This window comes from Salmo salar, chromosome ssa18 (assembly GCF_905237065.1).
Source record: "Salmo salar chromosome ssa18, Ssal_v3.1, whole genome shotgun sequence".
Lineage (NCBI taxonomy): Eukaryota > Metazoa > Chordata > Actinopteri > Salmoniformes > Salmonidae > Salmo > Salmo salar.
Window position 1 is genome coordinate 70,615,058 of NC_059459.1, and position 11,904 is coordinate 70,626,961.

Here is an 11,904-nt window from a genome sequence, read left to right on the forward strand (position 1 = left end):
TAATTAAACATGCGGGGTAATGAGTAGGATTCTTTGGTTTCACATGTGAAAGTGATTGCTTTTTATAAAAAATAAAAGTTATCTGCCTTCCCAATTAAAACTAGTTTGAATATTCGAATATATTTTTATGGAAAAGAGATGTTGTATGTTTCTGGATGATGCAGCATGTTGCATTGTTGACAACATGACCAAGTGACAGACTTGAACCACTCTTGCCGGTTCAAGTCGGCTCAGCATAATCGAATCCGCCCAATGGTAGAGGGAAAAGCCACAGACAGTGAAGATCTGAAAGTACTTTTAAATCAGCTGTAAATCAGGAGGAGAATGCCTGTAGAAAGGTCGGTGACAACGCACGCACACACAAAACCCTCAGGCAGCCTAGCGGTTCAGAGTGTTGTAACCGAAAGGTCGCTGGTTTGAATCGCCCACCTGGCAAGGTGCACAATCTGCCGCTCTGCCTTTGAATACGGCAGTTAACCACCAACAACTGCGCCGGTGACAACTCCCTGTTTTATCCATGAACATTATAATGTTGTAGATTGCAATGCATCTTGGATCGCCGAACGATTAGTTTGTAACAGTAAATGTTAAGCAAACAAAATACAGGCATGATGATTTACAGCTAATAACGGTTCATCCTAGGCCCATTGGATTATGGGATTGCGCTGTCTTTCCGGGTGAATTCTTGTACAAGACCTCTACACCGAAGCAGCCATCAAGTGGGTTAAATCATCATTTACATTCATCAGCCATACAATGAGAAGACAATGTCTCGCTACATTACGTCTCCCAACGTAAAATAGCCTACAGAATCACATCGCTTATCGTAAAGAATTGGCCATTTGGGCACATTGCGCTTTCCACATGCCCCGGTAGCCTAGCGATGGAAGCGGACATCTGCAATTGCGGTCAGTAGACAACATGAAATGTGTTGAATTTTGAGGGACATTTTTGCATCGGGAGCCCGTGAATCGGTTTAAAAACGTCAATTGTGTCCTGCGAGCTTTCAGTCTAAAACCGTTATAATGAATAGCCTATTCCATGTTCTATTTTACCAAAATATTTTTGTACGTGAGCTAATAGCTAGCTGTGCTCTCCCTTAGTTAAATATTGGACATTTGTTTGAAACAAGATGGAATAGATTCTATATGTATTTTCGTTATGTCCGGTATGGCTCGAATGTGTAATCAGTCTGTCGGTTGGCGAGCCAGCTGCGTTATAGCTGTCATTTGAGGTGAATTTAGGTGAACTATTCTCAGTCACAAACGTTAGCTTGCTATTCTGAATTGAATTGTTTATATTTTGGGGATTTGGATTCTAGAAATAAATACAGGCTGCAGCTTGAACTGCGACAGCTGATTTGTTTCGTTTTTTTTTAATGATCCAGAATCAACCTTAGACAGTTAAAATGTTTCGGTGCAAATCGTGTAGGCATGCGTGTGCTTTCTCATACTGTGTCTTGAATGTCGCTGACTCAAAAAGGGCACCTAGTGTTGTATTTATAGGGACATACTTACTTTGCCTGAAGCTTTAAATAAAACAGTTACCTTCACTGTTTTAAAAGAGAGCTTCATCAACACTGTCCAAGGGGCCGCCTGCCTCTAGGTTCTCTGAAAAGTCATTCTCTGTAGACACACCATGGGTCTCAGTAACATTTTCAGTTTGTGTTTCCAACACTGTCTCATATGCATGTTTGACAGAGCTGTTTTTGTGTGTTCTGGATATATTAGTTGCAAATGTAGATGTTTTTTCACACCCCCATAACAGGGCAACTCATTCCTCTGCCCTCTTGCAAATGTTCCTTCAAATGAGAAATAAATTCAGTCAAATGTAAACATCTCAACTGACAAATGTCTATTGGGCAAAATAAAATAAATTGTCTGCTGGTTGAAATGGAGCACTTTTCACAGATCTTTGATATCCCTTGTGGTCTCTGTATAAGTGAGACTTAAAGTCAGTAAATTGCCTGAATGCATGTGAACATTTGGGCACGCCGCAATTAAAAGAGCAATTGGGTGCATTTCTATGAAGTTTCATGTGCTGTACGAATGTTACTTGTTATTGTTACTTGTCTCTGCCATTCAGGCTATTATTGAAGACTTTCAAAATATTCATGACTTTGGTCAATCACATCTTCTTTCAATGCTCGAGGAGAAATTGGGTGTATTTGGCATGATGAAGGATATAAAACATGTAATTGAAGAGCTCCAAAAGGAGGATCTTCTCAAGGCCTGTAATGTTTCTTTACGAACAGATTCAATTATGTTGACCCTGTACCCTTGTATTTAGGCACTAATGAATCTGGGAAAGACTGCTTTGCCCAGTATGTCCCTATAAATAAAACACTAGGTGCCCTTTTGGAGTCAGAGACATCCAAGACACAGTATGAGAGAGCGCACGCTCACATTTCTGATAAGGAAATCTTTCAAGATATTTGGGATGGACAGAATATTGCAGACAATGCTTTATTTAAAACAGAAGCGTCGTCTTTAGTCCTTTTGGGATCAGGGAAAAAGAAACACGAGGTGCTTGCTCTCTATCTTACTCTAGGTGACATGTTGTCTCATAACAGGTCACATATTGATCTCATGCAACTAGTCCTTCTGTGCAGGGAGCAAGATTTGAATCATGTTGGACAGGAATGAGTTGTTAACCCAGTGCTAAGAGATCATAAGGCAAGAGGATGGTGGTGGTGTTTTAGCAGATGGACGGGTTTTGAGAGGTGCTTGATGTGCCATAGCTGGAGATAATCTGGGATCTCACAGTATTGGGGGCTTTGTGGAACATTTCAGCCGGAGTACATATTTTTGTCGATATTGTGATATTGACAGAGCAACATTTGAGTCTAATCCACTGTCAACTGGTTCAACAGGAACTGCCCAGTCCTATAAAGAACATGTACAGTACATAGAATCTAATGACAAAGACAGTGCAGGGGGTGTCAAATTTGATTATCTATTTAGTGAGCTTACTTACTTCCATGTTTGCCAGCCTGGACTGCCTCCTTGCCTTGGTCATGACCTCTCCGAGGGCATTGTCTCTTTTGACCTTGCAATGTTCGTTAATCATTTGGTCAATCAAGAGAAACATTTTACATATTTAGAATTGAACAGATGCATCAGCCAATTGAAATACCTTAGGAGTGATGGTAATGAAAAGCCTCCTGAGATAAGCCCTGGCAGTGAGAAGCTAAGTGGACATGCTGTACAAAACTAGTGTCTGTTGTAGGAGATCGGATCAAAAATCCACTAGATGGTTGTGTATGGCAGTTGATTTTACTCCTAAGACAAATGGTCGGATATATATGTGCATCAGCCATTACCGCTGGCCAGGTTGTATATCTTCAAGTCCTTATTGATGAATATATCCATTTCAGAACTGAGAATTTTCATGACAAACCCCTCAAACCAAAGCACCATCATCTCTGCCATTACCCCGAGCTTATCGTTAGGTTCGGGACACTTATTTGTCTCTGGACGTTGAGGTTCGAGCATACTTACTTCAAGCAGTGTGCATGGAAAATGCACAACTTTAAGAATCTACGTGGGACTCTAGCAGAGAGACACCAACTGTTCCAAGCCTATTTAAGTGCTGGCACTTTATTTCCGCCTCTCATTCAGGTAGACTTTTATGCCAGGGATTACAAGAAGAAGATTGAGGATTCAGTCGCTGCATTTCACTTCAAATCTGGCAACGCAGTTGTTTCAAATGATATCACTGTCAAAGGCACAAAGTACAGAAAGGGAATGTATGTTGTGGTGGGGAAAGATGAAGATGGATTGCAAATGGGTGAGATGAAGTTGATCCTGGTCCATTGCCACTCTTCTGTTTAAAACAAATGAGAGGCAGCAGGCTGGGCAGCTAGTTGATTTAGGTATTCACTGTCTAACACGAGTAGCCCAGGAATCAAACTTGATCTGCATTATGCATGAAGACCTTGTTCATTATTACCCCTTAGTAGAGTACAAGATATTTGGCAAATCAATAATAATCCTTCATCATTCTTCTTTGTTGTAGTCATGACAGAGCTAGGAGAGGAGATAAGAGAGGCAGTATTGTCAGTGCTACCATATTTGCCTGAGCAGACACTTTCATCTCTCCAGGACAAGCTAGCAAGTGTGGGAATAGAGGGAAAGCCAGACCTTCAATTTCTTAAAGAAGAAGCCCTACAGGATCACATCAGACCAATACAATGCCAGAAGCTGCTAAATGCATGGAGATTTGAAGGTATTGCATTTTGCTATAAGATTTAAAAGTACGGTACAGTTGAGAGGAAATATTTGGAATTGTATTACTTTAGATTTCTTAGTTTAGCAACTATTTTACTTTCAGGACAAGCAAGGTGTGACACAGCTGGTGCCATCGAGGATGCATCAACATTTGAGCCATCAAGCCCTTCCCCTTCACAGTCATCCTCCACATCCAGCACAACCCGGTCAACAACCAGTACGACCAGTACTGTAGACCTGGACATCTGGCCGGAGAACTTCACTGTCTGTTGGTGCAAAATGTCCATGAACCTGAGATCAGCCATCGCCAGAGGCACACAGCCAACCTCAGGAGAACAAAGAGAGATGGTGAGAATTACAGTAGATGCAATGACAGTACCCGAAAAGCGTTACTGATACAATGAAAGATGGCACTACAATTGGGAGTGGCTATGAATCCCTCTTAAAAATGAAGAGGAAAACATGCGTTGAGCATAAGAATTGTGATTATCCTCTAGTACGCCTAAGAAGGAGAAAAACACTCTCAGGCTCATCGACTGTAGTCAGTGCAAGAGGGCCAACTGACAAATACGGCTGTGTGAGATGGCAGCCTGACTTTCCCACAGAGGAAAATACAGCGGGGCTCCTGAGTGGCACAGCGGTCTAAGGCACTGCATCTCAGTATTAGAGGTGTCACTACAGACACCCTGGTTCGATTCCAGGCTGTATCACAACCGGCCGTCATCCGGGTATCAGAACTCAGGATAAGACCCAGGTGCAGACAGCTAGAGTCACAGATGTTTATTGACCTGAACAGGGGTTAGGCAAAAGACAGGTCAAAGGCAGGCAGAGGTCCATAATCTAGGGCAGAGTCAATAAGGTACAGGACAGCAGGCAGGCTCGGGGTCAGGACAGGCAGAGGTCAGAACCGGGGAAACAAGAAAACAGACTGGTAAGACGAGACAAGACAAGACGAACTGGCAACCAACAAACAGAGAACACAGATATATAAATACACTGGGGACAGTGAGGAAGATGGGTGACACCTGGAGGGGGGTGGAGACAAGCACAAAGACAGGTGAAACAGATCGGAGTGTGACGCCGGTGTAGGCAGTCATTGTAAATAAGAATTTGTTCTTAACTGACTTGCCTAGTTAAATAAAGTTTAAATTAAAAAAAATGTACAGAAGAAACTTTGGAGGCAAAGAGTAAGGAAAAGGAGCAGCTTTATTCCAGAGAAGGGCCGGCATGAGGTGACTGAGGACAACTCTCGCAGCTCACGCAAGCAACATTTTATTTACAGCGCTGTGCCATCAACGCTAGCCCAGCACCTAAGATAGCCGAGCTGAGGAGTAAGTGGTCGTACCTTTTCACACAGAAGGAACTCTACAACCACTTCAAGTTACTGATACATGTCTCAATCCTGGGAAAAAAAACTGATGCAACAATGGTAGAAAAACGAAAGATTATCATACAATACTTCCTCTACAATCCAACAAATGAAGAGGTTCGGCACATCCTGTCAATGTTTGAAAAGGGTGGAGCGACTGCAGTTGGCCCTTATGTTGTCCTCCTGCTGATGGCCCATTTCCAAGAAAGGACGGATGCATTCCTTCTACAGGCCGATGTGAGTTTTACATTCATCTGCATCTTATGCATGAGATAATACTTTTATATGTATTTTAGAAGTTTAACATGATGATGTGCCAAATGTTCAAAATATGTGAATTAAAAGTCATAGAATTTGTTGTTTTATGTCTTTCAGGTGTCAGACACAGCTACAGATGTGGAGGGATCAATTCCCCTTCCGGACTCACCAAGACTGATTCTTCAAGGTAGTGTATCCAATAAGACTTTCTGTGTGAGTAATTGTTTTTAGACAGGGCCTTAGAAGAGCAATGTTTCGCAGAGGTAATTGTGAGACATAAATGTGATCTGATTTCAGGAGACACAATGACTGCTGCCAAATGGATGATGAGCATTGAGAAGGAGGTCGTGATGCCAGTCCACTCCAACTTTGTGGCAGCGCTGGCAGCTTTTTTTTTGCCTCATTCTACACCTTCAATCTTCAGTACCAAACGGAGGCTTCACGCACCCTGGAGTTCATCCAAAGGTACACAAAAAATACAATTCTTCCTGGGGAGAATTCCATTTGGTGGGGGGCTTTAAACCGAGGCGTTTTGTATCACAGCAAGGTTTGGCAGGTTCATTTAATCAAGATATGTTGATAAGTTTGAAAGGCTCATTTGTCAGAGCATGAACACACAATGCAAAGCCATTGTTTGAACTGGGGACAATGTACAGAGGTAATGCAGAACACTTCAGACACCATTGAAGACATCAGGGTACATAATCATCTTTCAAAAAATTGGGTCTGGATGTGCTCTTTGTTTTCACAGATGTTTTGCTGGAATCAGTCCATCCACTGCCTCGAAGACCGCCACAGCAGAGGACATCAGCAAGAAAAGCGGAAAGGTAGTGGAGAAGATAATGGACTTTGAACAGCTATAGGCAAGCTCCTCTTGGGCATACATTTCATTTATTTTTGTCAATTGTGACCTACTCAAGTAAGTTTGGTTTGTCACTAGGTTTGACTCTTTTTTTGTGTTTTACAACTTAAGTGTTTGAAAATGATCCAGTATGCACTGAAATTGACACATTGTTGAGGAAGTAATGCTACTTTGGATGTTTGGAAATGTCTGGCATTTACTCAGAACTTGAGTAGGCAACCCTTATTAAAGCTTGAGTATGTCATTTTGGGAAGGGCATAATTAGAAATCTGGGAATAGGACAAAATATCCATTGACATTTTTTATAACCATTGTCTCACATAATTAAGAAGTCCAATTACCCTTCCCAAAACGACATACTGTGTTTAACCTGGGAGTGAAGGTAATAACAAGCCTCCTAAGATAAGGCCAAGCAGACATGTTGCACACAACTTTGTCGAGAGTAGGCTTACTACCTCTCTTAGTAGGAAACAAGATACATTAAAAAAAATAAAAAATGAGCTCAAAGCGAGCCAATGCAATTTTTGAGTTACCTGTGTCCGAAAGGTTACTTTTATTTCAAAAGCTAAGATACATACAGCAAACCAGGGCCTTTCTTTTCTGTAATTCTGTCACTTTCTATGCTGAACCAGTTATAAACATGCACCTTATTTAGGATGTTGATCTATTTTGAAGATTGATATATTTGAAACCTTTTTGTTGACAAAAAATGTCTTTGCATCTGAATGAAGAATAGCCTTGTGACAAACTATCATTATTTTTTATGTCACATACAAGCTAGAATATCATTAAACATCATTTTGTGCAATTTTTCAATTTGTAAAGGAAGATGCTTCTCAGTTGTGTAGATGGAGTGGTTGCATCCATCCTAACTAATGATATAATGGAAACCCTTAATTTGGTGAAGTTATGTCATACCAATACTGTTCAGATTAACAATTGTATTCTATCCTGATGAATCATTTTCAGATGTACACTTTTTGATAGGTGCTAAGGGAAAAGTGTAGGTTTGTAATTGAGGCGTTTGTGATGCAGCCCATTTGGCTACGGTTTATTGGCATTTCCCACCGAGCATCGGTGAAGTTGTACTCTGGGCGTTTATTGATTGTGTTTATTGTCACTTTTTTGGTTTGTTTACATTAAACCATGCTTAAGAACATATTATTTGTATTGTGTTTACTTGTTTTTGTAATGCAAGTGTTTTAGAAGTTTACAGTACTATTGGCATATTTTATCTGTAAATGTCATATGCTACTGTAAAAGCACATACAAAAGATAACTAGTTTTACAGCAAAACACTGTAAAATAAATTTCAGTAATTTCACAGCCATTCGAGTTGCCAAGTAAATCCTGTACATTTTGTAGATACAAGTAATTACTGTGAAATAGAAACACAATAATTTTTGTAATTAGAAAGGTGTACAGGAACTGTAAAAATAATACAGCAAATTGCTGTTGTTATGAACAGTACGTTATTGTAGTACATCTACAGCAACATGTTGTAATTCTAATTTACAGTACTTTTTGATATTAATTTACTGTAATTTCTACAGTACATTTTTTACAGTGCAGCTCATCAGCAGCCTGCAGGAGGATAAATATGAATGGTCTTCTTGCCCAAGGAATGAGCCACCCAGCATGGCTGCCAATGTGATAAGGATGCAACCAGGGCCGACGAGGATGGTGGTTACTCATATGCAGGACATACATTTTTCTTTTGACTGTTCATCCCAGACACCATCCAGAAAATTATTCTGGACTGCACTACTTTGAAGGGAAGGCATGTTTTTGGAGAGAGATGGAAGGAGACGGACCAAACTCATTTACATGCATACTTTGGGGTTTTTATCCTTGCTGGTGTTATCAGAATCCCTGTGGGATGCAGAAACTGAAAGATAACTTATCCGTGGAACAATGTCCCTGAAAAACCGAGACACCAGACCAGCTCGGCGGCAGAGAGACAAGCTAGCTGCAATCAGGTCAGTCTGGGACAAGTAGGTGGACCACCTTCCCCTGTTTTACAACCCTGGGCCCAACGTTAATGTTGATGAACAGATTATGCCATTTAGGGGCCGCTGCCCCTTCAGGCAGTACATACCGTCTAAACCCCAAAAATATGGAATCAAGATCTGGGCTGCCTGTGATGTTGCTTCATCTTATGCGTGGAACTTGCGAGTGCATACGGGGAAACCAGATGGAGGAGCCCCTGAGAAGAACCAAGGTATGCAGGTTATCCTGGATGTGACACAGGGACTCTGTGGCCACAACATCACATGCAATAACTTTTTTACTTCCCACAAGCTGGGACAGGAGACGATGGTAGGAACAGTACGAAAAAACAAGCCAGAGCTCCCACCTCAGCTGTTGAATACACAGAACAGGCCTATCAATTCCTCTAAGTTTGTGTTCACTGCCGACACGTCCCTAGTGTACTACGTGCCCAAGAAAGGCAAAAATGTGTTCGCTGCCTAGGGATGGGAGAATCTGTGGCCAGGAACATCAAAAATCAGAAATCATAATGGATTACAATGCCACAAAAGGAGGGGTGGACAATTTAGACAAGCTGGTGACTGACTACATCTGCAAAAGAAGAACCCTACGCTGGCCACTTGTGATATTCTTCAACATCTTGGTGTTCAACGCCTTTGTCATCTGGATGGCGTTGAACCCAGATTGGAAGAGAGGGAAGCTTGAGAGAAGACAGCCAAATCCAAAGGAGGCAACATATCCCAAGGACCTCAGCTTCTGCAGTCATCATGAGGATGCTGATGCCCCATCCACCCGACCCACAGAACCAACAACTCCAATACCGGAAGTAAGTGTGAGTAATATTGTTGCATGTGTGTGAGTCTGACTCTCCTACCTTGGCCTGCTGTAACTATATATGCGAGTGAGTGAGATGTTAGTAAAATTCTTGAACTAAGTGTTTTCATCCTTCTAGATTGCAGCCGGTAGCAACAAGAAGAAGCGCTGCGGTGTGTGTGGGCTCAAGAAGGACAGGAAGACACAGTACAGTACACATGCATCAAGTGCAAGATATACATTGGCAAAGCACAGACACAGTAAAACTCTGTCCCTCGTGTGTAGACCGACCTTAATTTGTGTTCAATGGTGCTCATTTAGCATTTCCATAAAATACTGTATGTAAAATTTGTCCTTCCAATTTGTTCAATTCAAAGCAATAAACATCAATAGTGATGGAAACCTTGTTTCATTTATATTTGTTCAAGATAAACATGACTTATTCCACCCATGTCTTGATTCTAATAGATTTTTGTTTACAAATATCAAATGTTATTTAAAAAAAAATGTATAGTGCTTTTATTGATAAATGTGATCTAGCAGAGGTAAATGGCGAATATTAACCATGTACGGTGTCTATATTGCTTGTAATTGATATAAGTCAACATCTAAGTATTAAGTATTTTTACGTAAGTTGTTATGGCTGTATTGTTTAAAAAACCCAATAATGTTGTGGCTCCATCAGACCCGTGAACACTGGGTGAATAACAAAAAACATGAACACCAAACAAGGATTAAACTGCATACTGTGCACTAATCATACTAATCAAGCATACTATTTACTACTGTTTAGTAAAAACTAATGCAGTAGGCTAATCATATCAGCATAGTGGGCTCATCCTACTGCGAATGCGCCAACTAATGCATAATTGTAACACCAGCCTTTGCTTTGGCTCCCCCTCCTGTCCAGCTCAGGCATTCGGCGTCGCATCAAACCTAGCCCTAACAAGTAGATGAAAGCTGAAATGAGTATGACATCCTGACATTTAAAGCATAGTAAATGTTCGAAATTTTACATACTTTAAAACTGTATTTTTTCCTCATACTCAAAATGTCTACTATTTAGAAAGCAAGAACGGTTATTCGGAAACGACCACAATCTCTGCTCTACTGTTTCATCTGCCCACTGAACAGACTACTCTGGCGAATTTCAGTGATGAATGGAGAATGGTGCTGGTTTAATACATTTAGATGAAAGGTACATCAAGACCATAAGCCAATCTCAAATAGGGCCATTGGACTAGTTAGCTGATTGTTGAGTTGCGGCTGTCAGTGAAAATAATCTAAAATAGTTATAGGCCTATCGTAATATTAAAAAAATAATAATTGCGGTTACAACACAAAAGAGAAAAGGAGACACAAAAAAACTATAATCAGTCTTTAGTTATCAAAGTTCTCACCACCCAATACTGGTACAGCAGTAGGCGTAGACTAGGCCTAGTCTATCTTGGCGCTAGCGATGAGCATTGGACATATTCTTGGCGAGTGCTCATATTCACCGTCTTTATTATTGGGTGAGTCAGTGCCACTGGAAAGTAGATTTTTTGTCTTCCAGGCCAGATGGACATCATATTGAACAATATGTATCTCCCCTTTTCATAGGCCTACATTCGATGGTTGCGTTCAAGACAAGGGCATTTTTATTGATCTTTCTCAGTGTCAGCATTATTGCTGTGTTATTAAAGTCACTTTCCAGTGAAAACCTCACTTTTAAAAGTTCATATTCTGTTAAGTCATAGCCAAATAATGTTGTTGACTCATGCTATACTCATGTGACATGCGTCACCTAGATGCGATTGCCCCCAGGTGCGTCTCATTGTTGGGGTGTGGGGTTTGCCTTTTAAAATGCCAGTGTTTCCAGGTGCCAGCAGATATATTTAGACGTGTACAGGTTGGCGTACCTGGGGAGGATGAGAGCGGTGAATGTGTCTTCAGTCCAAATTCCAGTGTGGCAACCTGGTTGCCTAATCTTAAGTATGTGCTGTTCAGCCGATCTGCTCTCCTCCCTACGGCACACATCCCTCAACAATGCACTTTGTTTGTATGCTCTTGTTATATCAAGCTAATAACTGTGATCGAATGACTCACATTGTGACCAGATATCCTGGTCCCTCCCTGTATGCAAGTTATTTGAGGATATTCTTTCAAAATATTTTTAATTGACTTGGTGGTACCGCCTGTCAAGGATTTTAAAAGATGGGACAATGATTATTTAAGTGGTTTCTATGTCAATATCCGTCTACACTTGTGAGATATCCAGGTTCAATGTGTACCTGACTACCTCCGGAGATGGTCTGGAAGATTGGATCACAATCGGATCATAATGTATCTGCACAATCAGGATGCAGACACAATCAGGACAAAGGATGTAGGATGGAACCACG

General features: G+C 41.0%; 1 protein-coding gene across 5 annotated transcripts; it reads left to right on the forward strand.

The window, feature by feature from the left end:
- Positions 1-244: 244 nt before the first annotated feature.
- LOC106578010 (uncharacterized) lies at positions 245-9,836 on the forward strand. 5 transcript variants are annotated; one of them, XM_014156538.2, is made up of 7 exons: positions 245-338; positions 4,104-4,227; positions 4,333-4,577; positions 5,512-5,835; positions 5,974-6,043; positions 6,154-6,321; positions 6,608-7,877. In XM_014156538.2, the coding sequence occupies exons 3-7, from the start codon at positions 4,509-4,511 to the stop codon at positions 6,685-6,687; spliced, it is 711 nt and encodes a 236-aa protein (XP_014012013.1). In that variant the 5' UTR covers positions 245-338; positions 4,104-4,227; positions 4,333-4,508; the 3' UTR covers positions 6,688-7,877. The 5 variants fall into 5 exon arrangements, 4 of the variants coding, with proteins under 4 accessions (XP_014012013.1, XP_014012011.1, XP_014012012.1 ...); XR_006760254.1 differs by lacking the exon at positions 245-338 and adding exons at positions 371-908; positions 9,660-9,836 and having other exon boundaries at positions 4,333-5,835; positions 6,608-9,533; XM_014156536.2 differs by lacking the exon at positions 245-338 and adding an exon at positions 394-908.
- The last annotated feature ends 2,068 nt before the right edge of the window (positions 9,837-11,904 follow it).

Coding starts and splice junctions, on each gene's coding strand:
- LOC106578010 (XM_045700500.1), top strand. CDS start 4,020: ATGACAGAGCTAGGAGAGGAGATAAGAGAGGCAGTATTGTCAGTGCTA. Junction 4,578..5,511: donor CAGGAGAACAAAGAGAGATG/GTGAGAATTACA, acceptor TTTTATTTACAG/CGCTGTGCCATCAACGCTAG. Junction 6,322..6,607: donor ACCCTGGAGTTCATCCAAAG/GTACACAAAAAA, acceptor TTGTTTTCACAG/ATGTTTTGCTGGAATCAGTC.